This window comes from Pelophylax lessonae, assembly GCF_965119305.1.
Source record: "Pelophylax lessonae genome assembly, chromosome: 4".
NCBI classification, from domain to species: domain Eukaryota; kingdom Metazoa; phylum Chordata; class Amphibia; order Anura; family Ranidae; genus Pelophylax; species Pelophylax lessonae.
The window spans coordinates 17497865-17521415 of record NC_138771.1 but is presented as its reverse complement, the minus strand read 5'-3'; the positions used below and the strand labels follow the sequence as shown (position 1 = coordinate 17521415).

At 46.3% G+C, this 23551-nt stretch overlaps 1 protein-coding gene across 2 annotated transcripts in view; it reads left to right on the top strand.

Moving 5' to 3' along the window:
* The window catches only part of ZWILCH (zwilch kinetochore protein), a 164008-nt gene that overhangs the window by 103094 nt on the left and 37363 nt on the right, over positions 1-23551 (top strand). For both annotated transcript variants that reach the window (XM_082253012.1, XM_082253013.1), the window contains 2 exons: positions 6031-6187; positions 15293-15321. In XM_082253012.1, the coding sequence (XP_082109138.1) occupies positions 6031-6187; positions 15293-15321 (186 nt within the window). The remainder of the gene's footprint in view (positions 1-6030; positions 6188-15292; positions 15322-23551) is intronic.

Sequence of the window (23551 nt, the reverse complement as noted above, 5' to 3'; positions counted from 1 at the left end):
CCCAGGAAGGAGGGCAAGGTACGTCCAATTCTGGACTTAGAGGCTCTGAACCGCTTTGTGCGGGTTCGCAAGTTCCGCATGAAATCCCTGCGGTCGGTGGTGGCTGCCCTGGTTCCGGGGGAATTCATGGCCTCCATCGTTTTGAAGGATGCATACCTTCACATCCCCATTTTCGAGGGTCACCAGAGGTACCTTCGATTCGCCATTGCGGAGGATCTTTGCCAGTTCGTGGCGTTACTCTTTGGTCTCGCTTCGGCTCCGCGGGTGTTCACCAAGGTGCTTGCACCGGTTCTGGCTTTGTTGAGAGCCCAGGACAGAGGTATCTGGACGACATTCTGGTTCGGTCTGCGACCAGTCAGGGTCTGGTGAAGGACCTGTCCGTCATGATGCAAACTCTACAGGAGTTTGGTTGGATGATAAACTTTCCAAAATCGGCGCTGTGCCCGTCGGTTCGTCTTCCCTACCTGGGAATGCTCCTGGACTCGGTCCAGGCGAAGGTCTTCCTACCGGACGATAAGCTCAGGACACTTCAGGAAGAAGTCAGGTCCCTCAGGGACAATCAGTGCTCGTCCCTCCGGACGTGTATGAGGTGTTTGGGATTGATGGTCTCGGCTTTCGAGGCGATTCCCTTCGCCCAATTTCACACGCGGGGTCTCCAAGCGGAGATCCTGTCCAGGTGGGACGGGCGACCGCAATCTCTGGATCTCCAGATTTTGTTGAGTCATCGTACCAGAAGGGATCTTCTGTGGTGACTACAGTCCCCGGCGGTGTCGGGGGCAAGTCTTTTCGTCTTTTCTCATGGACGGTGATCACCACGGATGCCAGCCTGTCGGGCTGGGGTGGTGTTCTGGGCGTTCTGTCCGCCCAGGGAACTTGGTCGGAGGAGGAATCCTTCCGATCAACATTCTGGAATTGCGAGCGATAACTCTCTGCCTTCGACGTTGGACGGACAGGCTGCAGGGCCGTCCGGTTCGGGTGCAGACGGACAATGCCACGGCGGTGGCCTACATCAACCACCAATGGGGCACCAGGAGTGCCGAGTGGCTCGGGAGGTGGCCGACATTCTGTCTTGGGCCGAGACGCACGTCCCGGCGATAACGGCGGTTCACATTCCGGGGGTGGAGAACTGGCAGGCGGATTTTCTGAGTCGCCAGACCTTGGACCAGGGAGAATGGTCCCTCCACCCGGATGTCTTCCAGATGTTGTGCGCGAAGTGGGGTCTTCCGGAGGTAGACCTGTTCGCGTCTCGTCTGAACAACAAGGTGGAAAGGTTCGTGGCAAGGACGCGCGATCCTCGGTCAGACGCGTTGGTAGCTCCGTGGCATCAGTATCGGCTGATGTATGCATTTCCACCGATTCAACTGCTGTCCAGGTTCCTTCGCAGGTTGACCTCGGAACCGCACACGGTGATTCTAGTGGCACCGGACTGGCCTCGCCGGTCTTGGTACGCAGACCTTGTGAATCTGGCGGTCGACGCTCCGTGGCGTCTGCCTCTTCGAGAAGATCTTCTGTCTCAAGGACCGATTTTTCATCCTGCTTTACAGTCGCTGGCTTTGACGGCCTGGCTGTTGAAACCGAGGTGCTGAAGGATAGGGGTCTATCCCCTGAGGTCATTCACACTTTGATCAACGCGAGGAAGTCTTCCTCGGGGAAAGTCTACTACCGTACTTGGAAGGCCTATTTTGCCTGGTGTGAGTCCTCGCTCATACTCGGTGTCTAGGGTGTTGTCTTTCCTTCAAACGGGTGTGGACCAGCGTTTGGCGTTGGCTACAATCAAGGGCCAGGTTTCTGCGCTGGCCGTTCTTTTTCGACGCCCTGTGGCGTCTAACCCCTTGGTTAGCACTTTTGTTCAAGGGGTGCGACACCTGGTCCCTCCTAGGAGGGAACCTTTGCCTCCATGGGACTTGAACCTTGTTCTGTCCGTATTGCAACACGCTCCTTTTGAACAGATCAGGAAGATCTCGTTGTCTATGTTGTCCAAGAAGGTCGCGTTTTTGGTGGCGATCACTTCGGCTCGCAGGGTGTCGGAGCTGGCAGCTTTGTCCTGCAGATCTCCGTATTTGGTCATTCACTTGGATAAGGTGGTCTTGCGACCTAACCCTTCCTTTTCTTCCGAAGTGGATCTCGGAATTTCACCTCAATGAGGACATTGTCTTGCCTTCGCTCTGTGCGAAGCCTAAACATCCGAAGGAGGTGGATTTACACTCCCTGGATGTTGTTCGGGCGATCAGGGTTTACCTGAAATCGACGGAATCTTTTCGCAAGTCTGATTCTTTATTTGTCCTTCCAGAGGGGCATCGGAAGGGCATGGCGGCGTCGGCTTCTACCATCGCCAAATGGATCAGACAGACCATTGAACAGGCCTATGCTCTGAAGGGGAAAGTTCCCCCCATGCCTGTGAAGGCGCACTCTATCAGATCTCTGAGTACATCTTGGGCCTGTCATCATCGGGCTTCTGTGGCCCAGGTGTGTAAGGGGCGACTTGGTCATCCGTTCGCACCTTCTCGAAATTCTACAAGGTGGATGTTCAGGCATCGGCAGATGCTTCCTTTGGCCGCAAGGTTCTTAGTGCGGCGGTACCTTAGGGTCCCTTGTTTTTGGGCCCTTGGCTGTTTGGGATGTCGTTTATCCCTAGGTTATTTGTTTTTTCCTGGGTTGTTGCTCCTGTTGAGCAAGTTTTTTTCATGCTACCCAGCTGGTTTCCTTCCTTTTGGTAAGGTTCCTTTGTTTCTGCTGTGGAGACTGCGTTGCCTCAAGGTGCGGCTGCGTTTCCCACCCCTCATGTTTGTACTGCTTTGGGACGTCCCCATTGTGACGAATATGAAGAGGCGGCGACTGTCGGAGGACGTAAGAGAAAACTGAATTTTTGTAAAATCTTATCTGTAAAATTCCTTTCTCTGAGTCCTCCGACAGTCGCCGCCCCCGCCCCTCTTTTGGGGTTTGGTTATATACTCTACTGCTATTCTACTGAAACTGAGGTATGGATACAGGAAGTAGGAGGGTATTGACTGAGGGGACCACCCCCTGGGGGTGGGATATGTTAAAAGCTTTAATAGTGACATATTCTGTTGCCTAGCTACTCCTACGGAGCAAAGGTCAATTACCCCATTGTGACGAATATGAAGAGGCGGCGACTGTCGGAGGACTCAGAGAAAGGAATTTTACAGGTAAGATTTTACAAAAATTCCGTTATTATACGCTTTTTTAGATTTTTTTTTTTACCAAAAATTTGTAGCAGAATACAAATTGGCCTAAAGTTTCCTAAACTGATAAAATTTCGATTTTTTTAAAAATTTTTTATTGGGAATATTTTATAGCAGAAAGTAGAAAATATTGGTGTTTTTTCAAAATTGTTGCTCTTTTTTTGTTTATAGCACAAAAACGAAAAACCGCAGAGGTGTTCAAATACCACCAAAAGAAAGTTCTATTTGTGGGAAAGCAAGGACATCACTTGTATTTGGGTACGGTGTTGCACGACCGTGCAATTGTCAATTAAAGCAACGCAGTGCCGAATCGCAAAAAATGGCCTGGTCATTAAGGGGGTGAGAAAACCTTCCGGGGCTGAAGTGGTTAATGAAGGTTCAACATCTAATGAAGTTTCAACATTTAGCAACTCACATAGTATTCAGGCATCCGGGGTAAAGCTGTCCACATAGACGGTCCTCCGCACCGACATCAACGTCATCCCTTACACACTGCGCTCCACGAGTGCTTCAAGCCTCGCTTTCAGATCGCTCTACTGCAGGGAAGTCTTCCCGGTCACGATTGCAGACTGACAGCGGTGAGAGCCGGTGGTGAGGAGGACAGTCTATGTGTACAGCTTTGCCCCTGGATGCCTGCATACTTAGATGTGCAGTTCCACCGGCTGCCCATAGAGATGACCAAGGACCAGAATGTCCCCCATCATTTCTCTGGTCTAAGAAATCGGAAGGGAAGAGTATTTTGTCACTTCTGGTTTCGCCAGATGTAAACAAGTCCCTACTGGAGGAAAAAGCATTGGGTAAACCAGGAGGAGAACCAGGAGAGAACTGTGGCCCCTAGTCCTTGCACGCAAAGGTGAATGCATGCGTCGGTCCCACACGCATACATAAAAAGCAATCACACTACATGTGAGGTATCGCCACGACCGTCAGTGAGAGAGAAATAATTCTGGCACCTCCTGTGTAAATCTAAAATGGTAGCATGTAAAGTGCCGCCTATGGTTATTTTAATTTACGGTAGTTTGACGCATTCCACGGGCTTGCGCAATATTAAAGTGTAAAATGTGTGGTATCCAATTTACCCGGCATAACATCATCTTTATTTATATTTTACCAAAAAATTGGGTATTCTATTGTGTTCATGTGCACTAAAATTAATTAAAGTGTAAAGCCAGGCAAACACTAACAAACGCTAAACCTGCTCTCTGCCACATTCTAAACCTAATCTATTTAACTCTGTTAAGCAAAAACTTCTGTACTTACCTATTCTGCAGCCAATTCGGTCCGGTCTCCAGAGGCAGATGCTGTGTGCAGGAGAGGGCCGACAACGGCTGGGAAGTGACATCACCCATAGAGTTACTATGGGGCTTCCGTTGTCGGCTGCCTCTCCTGCACCCGTCTCCACATTGAACTGCCCCTGACAGCAGATGCTGGGACCGAACCTGATTGGCTGCAAAATAGGGAAGTATAGGGATTTTTGCTTTTCAGCGTTAGATGGATTAGGTTTAGAATGTGGCAAAGAGCAGGTTTAGTAGTTTTGCCTGGACTTACACTTTAACGAATTATAGTGCAAATGAATACAATATAATACCCAATTTTTAATTTAGTTTAGTTTTAGTTTTGCCTGAACTTTTTTTTTCCCCAAAAGTTTGTGATTTGTAATTGTTTGAAAAACTGCTGCGCACCATTTTATTCTCTAGGGCAGGGGTGTCAAACTCAATTTAATCGCGGGCCACATGAGCATTATGGTTTCCCTCAAAGGGCTGGTTATATCTGTAAGATTAGATGTCCAGAGCAACCCACCCCCCTTACATGAGATGTCAAGAGTCCCCCCACCATCAGAAGTCAAGAGTCACCCACCCTTCCTTACATCACAATCCACCTACTTACCTTGTGCTACTATCTGGAAGAAGATGTGGCTGGATCTTGGAGGAGTACCAAAGGAGGGCTGGAGTCAGCTTACAGAGTCTGCTGAATGCTGAGACCAGGGGAGGCTTAGGCCTCTTTCACACAATCCCCGCTGAGCTGGCGGATGACAGCTCCGTCTCCGCTTGCAGAGCGGAGAGGGAGGTGTCTCAGCCCCCGCTGCCCTCTATGGGGGATCGGATGAGAGCGGACCGCCTGTCCGCTCTCATCAGATCCGATCCGATACCTGAACGGATGGAAAAATAGGGTTTCCATCCGTCCAGATTTCACGGACAGGATCGGATACGGATGGCAGCGGGTGTCAGCAGAGGTGTCTCCGCTGCCCCATAGAGCTGCATGGAGGATCCAATCAGATCCGCCTAAAAAACTGACAGGTGGATCTGATCGGACCGCCCGTGTGAAAGAGCCCTTAGACAAGGTGGTGTTGTGGCTGCACATAGAGGTGCAGGATCTGTAGGAGTTCTGCCCTCCTCTCTACTCTCTCTTCTCTCTTTGACTGCTGAGAAGGAGGGTGGGGGTGGGCAAAATAAGCCTTTCTGCAGCAGCACATAGAAGCACAGGATCTGGCAAAGGAGTTCTGTCCTCCCTGCTGCCGACTACTGTGTCAAGGGGGGTGCTGCAACTGCAGGAGAGGTGCGAGGGCCACATGAATTTGCCTGGGGGGCCGCATTCGGCCCGCGGGCCTTGTGTTTGACACCTGTGCTCTAGGGCCTCTTTAACAAGAAAAAAAATATATATAATATTTGGAGTTCTAAGTAATTTTCAAGCAAAAATGTTGGTTTTTAAATATACGTGAGAAGTTTAAGAATAGGCAAGTGGGGTAAAAGGGGTCTGTTTTTTAGTTTGAATACTTTGTCATTTTTCCAGTTTGTCTATATGATTTTTTTGCAACTGTCTTTTGCAGATCCATCGTGGAAGCAGCAGTACCCTGAGTCAACTAATACAACAATCGTACCATGGAGAGATGAAAAGCATCCCTCTTTCAGGCCTTACTCCTATCCGCATGCTGCTTGAGATTGGTCTAGACAAGATGAAAAAAGATTACTTGAACTCCTTTATAGGTTAGCACTGAAAGCATTTGTGAAATTCTTTATGGGGATTAGGGTATGTTATTAACCGCTACAATACCAGACACTTTCACCCCCTTCCTGCCCAGGCCAGTTTTCACCTTTTAGTGCTGTCACACTTTGAATGACAATTGTCATGCATCACCATACCCATAAGAAATTTTTATAATTTTTTTTTTTTTTCACGCAAATAGTTTTCTTCTGGTGGTATTTAATCACCGCTGATTTTTTTAATTTATTTATTGCGAAACAAATGAAAAAAGACCGAACATGAAACCTATTTTTCTTCATTTCTGTTATAAAATTTTGCAAATAATATTTCTTCCTAGATTTAGGCAAAATGTATACTGCTACATTTCTATGGTGAAAATAACCCAAATCAGTGTTTATTTAGTTTGTAGGAAAATTATAGAGTCCACAAACTATGGTATATAAATCTGAAAATCAATCCTGATGTACTTGCATCTCATTTCTTGAGGTCTGAAAATGTCAGGACAGTACAAATAATATCCTCCAAATTACCTCTTTTTGGAAAGAAGACAAGTCGAAGGTATTTAGTAAGAGATATGTTGGGTTTTTGAAGTTGTAATTTTTTGTGACACTTTTTTGGAAAATGAAGGCAAAAAAAAAAAAAAAAAGATTTTTAAATTTTTTTTTTACATTCTGTCACCAGTGCAGTAAAACATCATCATATGTGTGGCGGTGATCAGGGACACTGACTGGTATTATTTTTTAGTTTTTTTTATTATTACTTTTATTTTTTTAAACATACAGTGACCAGAGCAGTATATTAGCACAGTACCCCTGTAATACTCTGGGGAGGTGACCAGTTTTTTTTTTTTTTTTTAAACACTATGATTACTTATAACTAGGGGTGCACCGATCCGACTTTTCTTGTCCCGATACCGATATCTGGCATTGTGTATCTACCGATACCTAAACCGATCTGGAACTACACAATATGCATGCAGCTGCAGTACAGAGCAAAGCCGCTGCATCATGTGTATGGCTCATCCATTCACAGGCGGAGTGCATCTGATATCACTCCACCTGTGAGCCGGACCTATACAGGAAGTAGCGGCTCCCATCCCTTACTACTACTACACCAAGTAAGGGACAGCTGAGCCGGGACTCGGCAAAACCGGATCGGCCCGAGGATCGGTTAATTTTACCGCTATCGTGGCAGTATCTGTGCCGATATCTGATCCTAATATCAGATCGGTGCATCCCTACTTATAACTGTGAATTTTAAAGTTATAAGCAACCATTTTTTTCCTGAATGAAAACTACTCATTCAGTGTTTACTATTATGTTCAGCTGTGATTGGCCACGGCTAATAACATGGTACAGATGGGCTGGGATTGGTCCTATCTGTACAATGTGATGACTGTGACCAATCACAGATCTCATCACAGTAGTACACAATGAAAGGCATGAATCAAAGCCTTTTATTGTGTACAACTGTCATGTAATCTGCTGTGATTGGCAACAGCGATCACATGGTACCGGCAGCGAGCTGATACAGTGATCTATCATCGGCCATGTCGGGTGGACACAGCGGGTGACAGATCGCTCCGGAACGTGGCCCAGGATGTCATATGATGTCCTCCCAGAACAACAGTTCTCCCACCCGGCCGTCATTTTACAATAGGATGATCAAATACCACCAAAAGAAAGCAATATTTGGGGAAAAAAAGGACATTTATTTGGGTACAGTGTCGCACGACTGCTCAATTGTAGGTTCAAGTAATGCAGTGCTGTATCACAATTTCACAAACATGGCCTGGTCATAAGGGGGTAAATCTTCCAGAGTTCAAGTGGTTTTAAAATCTCACAAATATATACATTGTGACTGCACTATGATTTAAAGATAGCAACCTGAATTCTTAGATGATTCAATCAATCAAAAAATAAAATAATCTTCAATGCATGATGTTATAAATAACTAAAATATAAAACCTTTTAAAAGTGTCTTCCATCATCCATATCCTATAATGCAATAAAATTCATCCATCTGTGTCCAAATATCATGATTCAAATATATAAAGTGTCCTTTGCAACAGTGCGTCCAAAGTCAAGTGGCTACAAAATATCCTCCTTACGACTCCTTGGCCACACCCGGTGTCCTCCACCCTTCACTCTAACCAATCGCCAGAATTATAGACCCACCGTTTCTTTGTTTTTTTTTTATTAACACAACCAAATCCTCTCCAGTAACCACAGGGCTAGCATAGCATGATCTTGCCAAGCAATAATGGTAAAGCTTTGAGTCGTTTTCTCTCCTTTCCGAGACCATAGATTTGGGATCAAAGGCGCTAATAGTGCAAAATTATTCTTAATAAAAATCAAATACAAAATCCTGCATTACTGTACATCGACAAGTGTCTGTCTCCCGACACTACCCGCTTGTTTCTAAACTGCATTGCGGGATCCAGCTGTAAACCTCAGGCTGCAAGCAGACAAGCACGGACGGGATGACGTCACTCCAAACAAACCCTTCCCTATGCGTTTTGGCGTGATGTCATCAGGGACTGAATTGATGCCATGTGGAAATGCGTAGGGAAGGAGGATATTTTGTGGACACTTGCTTTTGGACTCACCATTGCACTTTGTGTTTTTAACACTGCATGTATTGCAAAAATGTTTACTCAGACCCTTTAGATATTTGAATGATGATATTTGGACACTGATGGATGTATTATTTGCACTATATCAGGGGTGCTCAACCCTTTGAAGCGCGAGGGCTACATAAGTGTTCTGGTAACCAGTCAGGGGTTGCAATGGAATATGGGGTTTTACCACCACCCAAACCACAAATGTAATCAAGCCCTTACTGTCCTGCCCACACTGCAGGTTCTTCTATTACTTCTAAGACTTCTATTGCATCTTGCGGGTGTGGTGCACTTTATGAAAGCGCACCAAAACTCATGCATTCTGGAGTTTTAGTGCTCTTTCAGAAAGCACGCCAAACCCGCAGGATGTGATAGAAGTCTATGGCTCAGTGCAGCTAACCTGCAGGAAAGCCATAGTGGGACTGTGATAGTGCGGTGGGCAATCTGATGCTAACTGACACTTTTTGGGTACTGACTGCCACTGACAATGACTGGTGACATTAAAGGGTAAGTCCAGGCAAAACCTAAATAACGCTAAACCTGCTCTGAGCCACATGCTAAACCTAATCTATGTAACCCTGTAAAGCAAAAATCGCTGTACTTACTTTTTCTGCACCCGATCTGGTCCGGTCTCCAGCGGCGGAAGCTCTGTGCAGGAGAGGACTGACAATGGCTGTGAAATGAACGGGAAGTGACGTAACCCATAGACTTACTATGGGGCTTCTTTTGTCCGATTCCTCTCCTGCACCCGCCGCCTCCACCCTGACAGCTGATGCTGGCACCTGACCAGATCGGCTGCAGAAAAGGTAAGTGCAGTGATTTTTGCTTTACAAGATTAGGTTTATAATGTGGCACAGAGCAGGTTTAGCGTTAGTTATGTTTTGCCTGGCCTTCTCCTTTAATACAGTAATCAGTGATTATATGCACTGTTACTGTGCCAATGACACTAGCTGAGAAGTGGTTAAAATTTAGGGGTAATTAAAGGGTTAACTGTGCCTAGCAATGTGTAATATGTGTGATGTATTTTTATTAAGCAAAGTGCCGGTTTATATTCCTGCTTTGCAGGGATAAAAAAATGGCAAATTGCTGCTGTCTGTAGAGAGCTCTGTGTTATTTACCAACATAGATCTCTGTGCTGTCATTCGCTACAGCACAAGCCGATCAGCGGGTCCCCGCCAATGATTTATGGTTGGGACCCACTGATCAGCTGAACGAATGACAGAAGAGAGCTCTGTTTTTAAGTACATACAGTGGGTACGGAAAGTATTCAGACCCCCTTAAATTTTTCACTCTTGTTATATTGCAGCCATTTGCTAAAATCATTTAAGTTCATTCTTCTTCCTCATGAATGTACACATAGCACCCCATACTGACAGAAAAACACAGAATTGTTGACATTGTTGCAGATTTATTAAAAAAGAAAAACTGAAATATCACATGGTCCTAAGTATTCAGACCCTTTGCTGTGACACTCATATATTTAACTCAGGTGCTTTCTATTTCTTCTGATCATCCTTGAGATGGTTCTACACCTTCATTTGAGTCCAGCTGTGTTTGATTATACTGATTGGACTTGATTAGGAAAGCCACACACCTGTCTATATAAGACCTTCCAGATCACAATGCATGTCAGAGCAAATGAGAATCATGAGGTCAAAGGAACTGCCCGAAGAGCTCAGAGACAGAATTGTGGCAAGGCACAGATCTGGCCAAGGTTACAAAAAGATTTCTGCTGCACTTAAGGTTCCTAAGAGCACAGTGGCCTCCATAATCCTCAAATGGAAGACGTTTGGGACGACCAGAACCCTTCCTAGATCTGTCCGTCCGGCCAAACTGAGCTATCGGGGGAGAAGAGCCTTGGTGAGAGAGGTAAAGAAGAACCCAAAGATCACTGTGGCTGAGCTCCAGAGATGCAGTCAGGAGATGGGAGAAAGTTGTAGAAAGTCAACCATCACTGCAGCCCTCCACCAGTTGGGGATTTATGGCAGAGTGGCCCGACGGAAGCCTCTCCTCAGTGTAAGACACATGAAAGCCCGCATGGAGTTTGCTAAAAAACACCTGAAGGACTCCAAGATGGTGAGAAATAAGATTCTCTGGTCTGATGAGACCAAAATAGAACTTTTTGGCCTTTATTCTAAGCGGTATGTGTGGAGAAAACCAGGCACTGCTCATCACCTGTCCAATACAGTCCCAACAGTGAAGCATGGTGGTGGCAGCATCATGCTGTGGGGGTGTTTTTCAGCTGCAGGGACAGGACGACTGGTTGCAATCGAGGGAAAGATGAATGCAGCCAAGTACAGGGATATCCTGGACAAAAAATTCTCCAGAGTGCTCTGGACCTCAGACTGGGCCGAAGGTTTACCTTCCAACAAGACAATGACCCTAAGCACACAGCTAAAATAACAAAGGAGTGGCTTCACAACAACTCCGTGACTGTTCTTGAATGGCCCAGCCAGAGCCCTGACTTAAACCCAATTGAGCATCTCTGGAGAGACCTAAAAATGGCCGTCCACCAACGTTTACCATCCAACCTGACAGAACTGGAGAGGATCTGCAAGGAGGAATGGCAGAGGATCCCCAAATCCAGGTGTGAAAGACTTGTTGCATCTTTCCCAAAAAGACTCCTGGCTGTATTAGATCAAAAGGGGGCTTCTACTAAATACTGAGCAAAGGGTCTGAATACTTAGGACCATGTGATATTTCAGTTTTTCTTTTTTAATAAATCTGCAACAATGTCAACAATTCTGTGTTTTTCTGTCAGTATGGGGTGCTATGTGTACATTCATGAGGAAGAAGAATGAACTTAAAGGATTTTAGCAAATGGCTGCAATATAACAAAGAGTAAAAAATTTAAGGGGGTCTGAATACTTTCCGTACCCACTCTATATGTGATCCATCGCAACCAGGCTACACATGTACAGTGCAGTGAGCGTTCCAGAAGTGGATATTTTAGTTATTTATAACATCATGTATTGAGCATTATTTTATTGATTGATTGAATCATCTATGAATTCACATGGTTATTTTTGAATCCTAGTGCAGTCATATTATTTGTGTGACCTAACACATTAATTAAAACCACTGCCTGGTGGGATGGGTTAGAAGAGGGTGAGAGGGAGAGTGATTGGAAAATAGATTTTACCCAGAGTGGGACATTTAAAAAAATATACATCCACCTACATGTATTTTCCCTTAGGCCCCTTTCACACTTATGGACCATTCATTTCATCAGTTCAGTCACGTCAAAATGGATGAAGTATTCATCCATTTTTCATCTGTTTTTCATCAGTTTTTTTACATCCACTACTAATGCCAAAACGGGTAAAAAAACTAACCGTTTGTCAGTTTACATCCGTTTTTCGTCCTATCCGTTTTTTTTAACAGAAGAAAAATAGAGCTTTGATCAGTTTAAAAAAACTGATGATGACGGATGCAGATGTAAACTGATGTAAGTGGATGATCATGCATTTACATCCATTTTTCCATAGAGATGCATTGGTGCCTGTTTTTCATCCATCAACAGATGGTTGAAAAACTGACAAACGGACAGCATGGGTTAAAAGGGCCTTACTAAATGCCTTTAGCTTCTTGTATGATAACTACATGCTGGAACGTTGTCTTTGTCCACTGCCACAAATTATTATTATACATGATTTATATAGCGCCAACAGTTTGAGCAGCGCTTTGCTATATGAGGGAAGACAATACAGTTACAATACAATTCAATACAGGAGGAATTAGAGGACCCTGCTCGTTAGAGCTTACAATCTAGAAAGGTGGGTTAAGTGAAACAAAAGGCAATAACTGTGGGGGGTGTGCTGATGTAGAAAATGGTTGTACAGTTGTTAGGTGTGGGTAGGATAGGCTTCTCTGAAGAGGAGTGTTTTCAGGGATGGGTAGGATAGGCTTCTCTGAAGAGGGTTTTCAGGGATGGGTAGGATGGGCTTCTCTGAAGAGGAGGGTTTTCAGGGATGGGTAGAATAGGCTTCTCTGAAGAGGAGGGTTTTCAGGGATGGGTAGGATAGGCTTCTCTGAAGAGGAGGGTTTTCAGGGATGGGTAGAATAGGCTTCTCTGAAGAGGAGGGTTTTCAGGGATGGGTAGGATAGGCTTCTCTGAAGAGGAGGGTTTTCAGGTTTCGTCTTAAAGCTAATAGAGTAGGAGATAATCTGACATATTGGGGTAAGGAGTTCCATAGGATTGGAGAGGCTCTGGAAAAGTCCTGGAGGTGAGCATGGGAGGAGGTGACGAGGGAGCAAGAGAGCAGGAGGTTTTGAGAGGAATGAAGAGAGCGATTAGGTTGGTATTTTGAGACCAGGTTAGTGATATAGCTGGAGGCTAAATTGTGGATGGCTTTGTAAGTTGTTTTTAGTATTTTGAACTTAATTTATTGGGTGAGCGGAAGCCAGTGGAGGGATTGACAGAGAGGAATATCGGACACAGCGATTGGTAAGTTGGATGAGTCTGGCAGCGGCATTCATGATGGATTGAAGGTGGGATAGCCTGTGTAGAGGTAAGCCAATGAGAAAGGAGAAACTCAGTGATACAAAACAAGTTTGTTCAGAGAGATAAGGGTTTAGCGGACTTTAGAGGCACATGTTAAGTAGGCAAAAATTACCATAGGTGTAAAAAACATATATTCTTTTATTAACCAAATCTTTAAAATCAATAGTTGAAGAGACAAAATTGTACAGTGACATACAGATTTTTAAAATAAAACATTCATTATATCTATAGGTCAAATTTTGAATATACAGACATTTTAATAGTTACACATTGTGGGTAATACAATAGCGGTCTGAAGAGGTCGACGCGTTTCACCTTAGCTTCTTCTGGACCTCAGACGCAAATATAATTTATCTCTCTCAAAATGCAGAAACCCGTGTAATCCGTGGTCATCAGTATATCATATTGATCATAGAATAAGGAAAGATAGGCGGGGGGAGAAGGAAAAAGAAACAGATGGAGTAGACCACCTAAGTTCCCCACACTGAAATCCACCAAGGATTCAGGCCGAGACCAGAGCTGTGATATGGAGGCTGCTATTGGCTCTTTCACATAATAGTCTTGTATCTTCCTGTGTAATGTTAGACCATATTGGGACCCAATCCCCTCATAGTGATGAATATAGGTATCTTGTTGAATTGGCTGGAAGTCTTCCCCTAGTTTTATAGTGTGTCCAATAATATATGGCGGGACACAAGCAGGCTGGCGGAGGCTTATGGCGCAGATGCCCCTTTATGGACTAGATGGTTATACCCTTTCCACTGCTGGGGATTACAATTATAACTAACATCAGCTGTAATATCTATAATACTGTTGCTTCATACTGGAGTATACCCTATTATTGGACACACTATAAAACTAGGGGAAGACTTCCAGCCAATTCAACAAAATACCTATATTCATCACTATGAGGGGATTGGGTCCCAATATGGTCTAACATTACACAGGAAGATACAAGACTATTATGTGAAAGAGCCAATAGCAGCCTCCATATCACAGCTCTGGTCTCGGCCTGAATCCTTGGTGGATTTCAGTGTGGGGAACTTAGGTGGTCTACTCCATCTGTTTCTTTTTCCTTCTCCCCCCGCCTATCTTTCCTTATTCTATGATCAATATGATATACTGATGACCACGGATTACACGGGTTTCTGCATTTTGAGAGAGATAAATTATATTTGCGTCTGAGGTCCAGAAGAAGCTAAGGTGAAACGCGTCGACCTCTTCAGACCGCTATTGTATTACCCACAATGTGTAACTATTAAAATGTCTGTATATTCAAAATTTGACCTATAGATATAATGAATGTTTTATTTTAAAAATCTGTATGTCACTGTACAATTTTGTCTCTTCAACTATTGATTTTAAAGATTTGGTTAATAAAAGAATATATGTTTTTTACACCTATGGTAATTTTTGCCTACTTAACATGTGCCTCTAAAGTCCGCTAAACCCTTATCTCTCTGAACAAACTTGTTTTGTATCACTGAGTTTCTCCTTTCTAATTAATAGGATTATGGCACACAAGGGCTAGCTCACAAACAAAAAATCCCCCTCTTCTCTAAGCCAATGAGAATGGAATTGCAGTAATCGAGGCACGAGATGACCAGGGAGTGAGCTAGGAGCTTTGTTAGGAAGGGGCGTATTTTAAAGATGTTGCGAAGGTTGAGGCGGCAAGATTTGAACAGCGATTGGATGTGGGGTTTGAAGGAGAGTTCAGAGTCCAGGACTACACCTAGGAACTTGGCATGCGGGGATGGGTTCATAATCCGAACAACTGTCATGTTTCACAAATCTGCTAATGAAGAGAGCCTACCTGGTTGCTTTGACTTTGTATTTGATTTGTTGACAAGGGGGTCATCGCTTTTCCATTGTGTTCAGTGCTATGCGTTGTTTACTAGTAGGTTTCCTTGCCTGTATCCTAGAAATATAGGTGGACTGCATGCACTTTATTTCATAATGTGACAGGATATTTCTCTTCAACAGGTCGAGAACTTGCAACTTTTAATTACTTGGTAAGTGAATTAGTAAATCTGTTCTGTTTTTAGGTCTCGAGAAAATAGAATTCAGTGCTGTTAAAGTATAGGTTTACGTTTCTCAACATGTTACATGCTACACCCAAATTTAGAGTGTAACCTATAATATGTTGGGCATCCACAGCCTCATTCCCTGATCCGACCCTCCTTGTGACAAGCGGCGGGGGAAACCTCCTCCTTGCACCCGCTGTCATTCACAAGGTTCTGTGAGTGAATGCCTACAAGTACCGCCAGCCATTGTGGCTGATGGCTTATAATTCTCAATGAACTGCCAGGGCACTGGTGAGCTTCCTGGACTTCAGTAATGAGGTACGGGCAGACAGTGTACTGACAGTCTGCAAGAGCCTGACACTGCACCTACGATCTGCTGATCACAAGAGCAGTGCTTTACAGGCTCCCAAGAAAAAAAAATAATCAATGCACATTTTTTTTTGCAAATAAAGATTTTTAAAGGTGAACTTATGCTTCAAGGCAGCGGTCCCCAAACCTTTTGAAACCAGGGACTGGTTTAATGGCAGCCACTTTTCCCAGGGACAGGGGGAGGGGGAGGGGGATGGGGGGGAGGTTTGGTGTATGGGTCAGGGGATGGGATCTTCATGGAGTCTGTCTCCAGCTCCCCTTCACACTACAAATCCCTTTTATATCAGTGTCCTTAGCTCCCCTTTACATTAATTACAATGCCCCTCTACAGTGCAGTCCCCTTTAGAATACAGTGCCCATAGCAATTACAGCCTTCTCCATCAAAGTGCTCCCCCAGTTTGCCCCCCCCCCCTCCTTAACATCATTCATCGCTTATCTCTGCCTCCCCTGTACGGGATCCTACCTTTGGCAGGGCAGAGGCTGTGATCAGTCAGTATGTTCTCTCCTGCCCCCCCCCCCTCCCCGGCCGCCAAACGATATCATCCTATCAGCAGGGCAGGGAGCGGGAGGAGCTCTCCTTTCTGATCTGCAGCTCCTCCCACTCCCTACGCTGCTGATAGGATCACATCGTCAGGCGGTGGGAGAAGCTGGGAGAGGACACAGGCATGGCCGCACAGCAGGAGGGGAGTGGCGACCGCGATCTGTCATAGCTGTGTGCGGACCGCAGTCGCCGTTTTACCTGTGTGGCTTGGTCATCAACAGGCCCCAGGCACCAGACCGGTGCCAGGGGTTGGGGACCCATGCCTTAAGGCATGTTTACTAAAAGTAGTGGTTTTGTAGTGGTGATGGCACTTCTGAAAACTGTTACTTGCTTACTGCGTGCAGACATTGAATAAAAACACATAGCAAGATTTGTGCATTAGCATATGAAAACGAAAGGGCCTATTCTTACCATTGCATTAATGCGCATACATTAGCGCAAGTTGTTATGGAGCTTTAAAGTGGAGCTTTAGCCAGCAAATTAAGTTCTGCTGGATCACTTCAGGCCAGCCCCTTTTGCAGGTATAGCCATGTAAAACATTAAAAATAAGTGTCTATCAGTAATACACTGTCTCACCCCGTTCTGCATATACTCAGTTTGCCTCTATTTTTCAGCACTGGTCTGAAAACATAGAGGTTGATCTGCTGACAGCCTTAAGATTTCCTGCTGCTCAAAAATTCTGGGCTTCAGCAAAATGGCCGCCTCCAGCAAGAAGAAACATGAGCAATGATACCTGGTTTTTACGAGCGAGTATGAGTACCGATACTGTACTTGAGTTCGAGTACTCGCCAATACCAATTACTGATACCTTGGCGGTGTGATTTGCGCCCATACAAAATGAATAGGCTCAAATCACACTGCAAAAAAAATCACATGTGATTTGAACAGGAATGCCATGCAAATTCTGTCTGAATCATATGTGGTTTCCTGCACCGCTCCTGTGTGAACCCAGGGTGAAGTCACTATGACAAGCTTAGGTTCACACAGGAGCAGTGTGGGAAACACATACCCTATATACTCGAGTATAAGCCGACCCGAGTATAAGCCGAGGCCCCTACTTTTACCACAAAAAGATGGGAAAAATCATTGACTCGAGTATAAGCCTAGGGTGAGAATGCAGGGCGGCGGGCATGGTACAGGAGAATGCTGGGTGACTGGCATGGTGCAGGAGAATGCAGGGTGACTGGCATGGTGCAGGAGAATGCAGGGTACTGGCATGGTGCAGGAGAATGCAGGGTGACTGGCATGGTGCAGGAGAATGCAGGGTACTGGCATGGTACAGGAGAATGCAGGGTGACTGGCATGGTGCAGGAGAATGCAGGGTGACTGGCATGGTACAGGAGAATGCAGGGTGACTGGCATGGTGCAGGAGAATGCAGGGTACTGGCATGGTGCAGGAGAATGCAGGGTACTGGCATGGTACAGGAGAATGCAGGGTGACTGGCATGGTGCAGGAGAATGCAGGGTACTGGCATGGTACAGGAGAATGCAGGGTGACTGGCATGGTGCAGGAGAATGCAGGGTGACTGGCATGGTGCAGGAGAATGCAGGGTACTGGCATGGTGCAGGAGAATACAGGGTACTGGCATGGTGCAGGAGAATGCAGGGTACTGGCATGGTGCAGGAGAATGCAGGGTACTGGCATGGCACAAGAGGATCCGGGGGTTGTGGGCATACTACAGGAGATGCAGTGCTGTGGGCATGGTACAGGTGGACCATGCCCGCAGCACTGCATCCCTTGTAGTGTGTCCGCAGTCCTGCATAATGGCAGGTAGTGAAGCTGTTTCACTTACCTGTTCCAGAGGCGCCTTCATTTTAAAAATGGCGCCGCCCGGCGCCGACACGTCATTGCGCACGCGCCGCCGACGCTAGTATACTTTCGGCTATTCCCGGCCTCTCCCGAGCGGCGCCGCCGCTCGGGAGAGGCCGGGAATAGCCGAAATTACACGAGCGGCGGCGCGTGTGCGGTGACATGTATGTGACGGGCGGCGCCATTTTTAAAGTTTAAGCCCGTCGGAGCGGACAGGGTTTTTTTTTTTTTTTTCCTTGACTCGAGTATGAGCCGAGGGGGACGTTTTCAGCACAAAAAAATGTGCTGAAAAACTCGGCTTATACTCGAGTATATACGGTATAATGTGGACAGGAATCACACCGTGTTTGAGCTCATTCTTTTTGCATGGGCTCGAATTGCACTGCACAGGTATCAGAGCATTTGAAAGGGTAGAAGTACTCATGCAAATGATTAGTATTGATACGGGTATCGTTGCAACCCTATTGGAATGTGTGTTCCTTGCTACAGAACTTTATTTTTTATCAAGTCGTTATGAGTAAAGTTCCACTTTAAGGCAGCCTATTATTTTGAATGGGGTGGCAGTGCACCATCGCGCACACAAAAATACATCCAAATTTTTTTTCTGAAAGTAGAAAAGCTCGCTATTGCCTGACATCACAAAGCCAGTTGAGGCTCTGCAGGGGATCTGGGGATCCCACCCAGAAGCCTAACTGGCAGCTGGCTCAGCCTCTCAGTGTGCCCCTGAGAGCCTGAGCCTCCCACACCCTCCACTGCCCAGCGCTCCCTCCACAGCCCAGCGCTCCAGTGAGTGTTGGAGGAGCAGAGAGCTGGTGACTGACGGTCACCGATCTCTGCTCACCGAAGACTGAGAAATGAGTGATCAGTGGTCTTTGATTGCTCAGTTCTGGGTGTAGAGCTGGCGGGAGACAGCTGCAGCTGGGATTGGTGCTGTAGCCATCTAGATGACTATTATTGTTTGTTTTTCAGTTCCCAAACTTCTCCTTTAACGCAGAGCACTACAAAGCTCAATATGTGTGTTGTGAACCACTGCATTTTGGGTGCTTTTGTGGCCGCTACTGTTGCAATATTATGAGGTGCCTATTATTGCATGCTCATAGAAGTGTGCAAACATTTTTCACTTGAAAATAAAAACAAACCCCTGTTTGCTGATAGAAGGAATTTTTTAACTTTTTACTAACAAAGTTGGACACTCATATAATTGTATATCTGCTTTGACCTAATGATGACACCAACTTTGTTACTGTTGTCTATGTCCCATTTTTATTCTCTGCCCTCATTTTATATTCTTTAGGAATACTTCATCAGCACATCAGTGGATTTGTGAACCCAGGCTGAAGTTGCTATAACAAGCCTGGGTTCACATAGGAGCAGTGTGGGAAAATGCATGTAACTACGACAGGAATCGCACCGTGTTTGAGCTTATTTGTTTTGAATGGGCTAAAATCGCACTGCAAAGGTATCGGAGCATTTGCACGAGTACAAGTACTCGTGCAAATTATTACTATCTGTACCGGTATCAGTGCAAGTGGAATGTATGTTCCTTGCTACAGAACATTATTTTTTATCAAGATGTTTCGAGTAAAGTTCTGCTTTAAGGCAGCCTATTATTTTGAATGGGGTGGCAGTGCACCATCGTGCACACAAAAATCGATCCACATTTTTTTTCTGAAAGGAGAAAAGCTCGCTATTGCCTGACATCACAAAACCGGTCAAGGCTCTGCAGGAATCCCAGCCAGAAGCCTGACCGGCAGCTGGCTCAGCCTCTCAGCGTGCCACTGAGAGCCTGAGCCTCCCACACCCTCCACAGCCCAGCGCTCCCTCCACAGCCCAGCGTTCCAGTGAGTGCTGGGGGAACAGAGAGCTGGTGACTGACGGTCACCGATCTCTGCTCACTGAAGACTGAGAACTGAGAGATCAGCGGTCTTTGATTGCTCACTTCTGAGTGTAGAGCCAGTGGGGACAGCTGCAGCTTGGATTGATGCTGTAGGCATCTAGAGAAGATTGATTGATTGTTTTTTTAATTCCCTAGCTTCTCCTTTAACACAGAGCACTACAAAGCTCAGTATGTGTGTTGTGAACCACTGCATTGTGTGTGCTTTGCCCGCTACTGTTGCAATGTGATGAGGTGCCTATTATTGCATGCCCATAGAAGTGCGCAAAACGGAAAATTCCTATCATACTTACCGTAATTTTCCTTTCCTGGTGGTCTCCATGGCAGCCTACGTGTGGGTTAACCCCGCCTCCTCTCCAATGGTATAGGACCCCCCTCTATAAATTTCAGCTTGCAGGCACAGCCAGTGTTCCATATCTTGGCCGAATCCAAGACCAGAGGGTGGGAACTCCGGCTGCCATGGAGACCACCAGGAAAGGAAAATTACGGTAAGTATGATAGGAATTTTCCGTTTTCCTGGCAGTCTCCATGGCAGCCTACGTGTGGGAAATAACTAGCCCAAACCACACGGGTGGGAATGTTTCAAATCAAATTTTACTTCAAATTATTAGCAGACAAAACAGTCAAGCCAAAATTAACTGAAGATAAGGAGGCTGGCTCCACACAATAATGTGTCATAAACGTATTTACAGAAGACCATGAAGCTGCTCTGCAGACTACTTCTGGTGCAACATGATGTGAAGCCGCCCAGGACGTTGAGATGCTTCTCGTCGAGTGGGCTGTCACCGCCTCCGGAGGAGCCAAACCCTCTACACAGTAAGCTCGCTGAATGGCAGACACAATCCAGGCCGCAATGGACCTTGACGAGGCCCGTTTCCCTCTATTCTTGCCTGAGAAAAGGACGAAGAGATTATCCGATTGTCTGAAAGAAGACGTTGACTGGAGATATTCCATAAGAGTTTTCCCTACATCCAAGGGATGAGGTTCATTATCCTCTGAAGAACGAAAGGTAGGAAGTACAATCTCCTGGTTCTCATGAAAAACCGATGATACCTTCGGATTGGAATTGAGCAACGGAATTAGGACTACTCGGTCCGGGAAAAACGTGAGAAAAGGTTCTTTATAACCAAGAGAACTGATCTCAGAAACTCTTTTAGCTGAAGTGATTGCTACTAAAAAGGCTGTTTTAATGGTAAGATCTTTAATGGAGTCCGACAAACTAGATCTTGAAAGGACGTTAAGGACAAGGGGAAGGTCCCATTTTGGGAACCTTGGCTTCCTCTGAGGTCTGAGTCTGACCGCACCTTTGAAGAATTGTTGTATGAGTATATGCTTGGCCCAGGAGAACCCTGAGAACACCGATAAGGCTGATATTTGCACCCTGAGAGTCCCAACTGATAGGGACTTATCCAGACCTGCTTGAAGGAACTTCAGGACTTCTTGAACTCCGAAATTCAGGGAAGGATTTCCCTCCGGGTACGTGAATTCCAAGAATCTAGACCAGACTCTACAGTAAACTCTGTTCGTGCTAGGTCTCCTAGAGTTCATTAAAGTAGGGATTGCCCCAGGAGGGCATCCGAGTGACTCCAACCTCTCCCTCTCAAGAACCAGACCGTTAACCTGAGCAAGGCGGGGCAGGGGTGTAATGTTGTTCCCTGCGAGAGAAGGTCTGGTTTGATGGGCAGGGGAATCGGGCTCCGATAGCTGAGTTGCAGGAGAAGTGGGAACCAGGGCCTGTTCGGCCAGTGAGGGGCTACCATGACGATCTCCACATCTTCTGCTTGGAGTCTCTGAAGAAATCTGAGGATGATGGGAAATGGGGGAAAAGCATATGCCCTGCTGAATTCCCATCTGTCGGTCAGAGAATCCGTTCCGCATGCTTGGTGACACTTGCTGCGTGTGAAGTACCGGTCCAGCTTGTGGTTGCATGGAGATGCAAACAGGTCTACTTCTGGTGAGACCCCTAGGGACAGAATCCACTTGAATGAGTCTATGTGGAGAGACCACTCGTTGTGATTCAACTGAACTCTGGAAAGGAAATCTGCCTGAACATTCTGTGGCCCCGGAATGTAGGCCGCCGAGATGTTGGACAGATGGGCTTGGGCCCATGTCATGATTGGGTCTACTTCCTGAAGCAGGGAGAGACTCCTGGTACCGCCCTGTCTTTTCACATAAGCCACTGCCGTGGTGTTGTCCATTCGAAGAAGTACGGATTTGCCTTCTATTAGATGATGGAAAGCTTGAAGAGCTAGAAAAGCCGCACGAAGCTCCAGGACGTTGGAAACCGGGGAGTGGGCTTGCGGGGGCCATTTGCCTTGAGCCACCTCTGTCATGCAATGGGCTCCCCAGCCAGAGTCGGTTGTAATGATGACCCATGTGATGGGGACTAGAGAATGGCAATTGAGCAGGTTCTTGCGTTGGAGCCACCAAAATAAGCTGCTCCTCATGCTGTGGGAAATAAAGATATGCTGATCGTGATCTTCCGGATTCCACTGCCGAAGGAAGCCCCTCTGAAAGGGCCGCATTTGCCACAGTGCCCACTTGACCATAGGGGCCGTCGAGACCATTGTGCCGATGATCTTGAGACACTGGGATGCCGTCAGAAAAGAGGATGAGAGGGCTGGAAGGATCCTCTCCCGAACCACCGGGATTTTCTCTAGAGGCAGAGAAAGTGTATTCTGAACGGTGTTGAATTGAGCCCCTAGATAGACCAGATGTTGAGAGGGCTCCAGATGACTTTTTTGAAGATTCAACAACCACCCGAACTCCATGAGAGTTGTAGTGACCAGGTCCCTGTGGAACAAAAGTTGATCCCGGTCTTGTGACAACAGTAGAAGATCGTCCAAGTAGTGATGTAGACGTACACCCTTTGTTCTGATTAGAGCCACCACAGCTAGAAGGACCTTGGAAAACACCCTTGGGGATGTGGACAGGCCAAAAGGAAGGCAGATGAACTGGAAGTGTTGATGTTCTACCGCGAAATGAAGGTACTTGTGGAAGTTTACTGCTATAGGCACATGGAAATACGCGTCTTTGAGATCTATTGACACTAGCCAGTCTCCTGGAAGTACTGCTTTCTGGATAGTAGATAAGGTTTCCATTTTGAACTTTTCGTTCTTGATGAACCTGTTGAGATAGGTGAGATCTATCACAGGGCGCCAGGATCCATTCTTCTTCTGTACTAGAAAGAGGGGCGAGTATACGCCTTGGAATCTTTCCTGCACGGGCACCGGAATTATTGCGCCCTGAGCTACCAAAGTGCTTACATAGCCGAGCAAAACGTTTCTTTTCTCGTCCTGAGAAGGCAAGCGAGTGGGAATAAATCTGGACACGGGATCTGTTAAGAAAGTCCATGTGTGGGGCGTGGCCGGGATGTGAGTCTGAGCGGACGTGTGGCTGCAGAGCTCCGTGACCATCCGTGCAAATTCCTCCGTTTTAGGGCCATTCTGTTTACTGTACCTGGCTTGCCGGCTTGTCCTGCTCCTCTGGATCGTCCTGGTCCTGCTGCCATGTCGACCAAGCCGAAGGGTAAGCTGCCCAAGGATCCGAAGCCTCAGCGCCCGGGGAAGAGCCGGGCCACGTGTCCTCCCGGCGCCATCTTGCC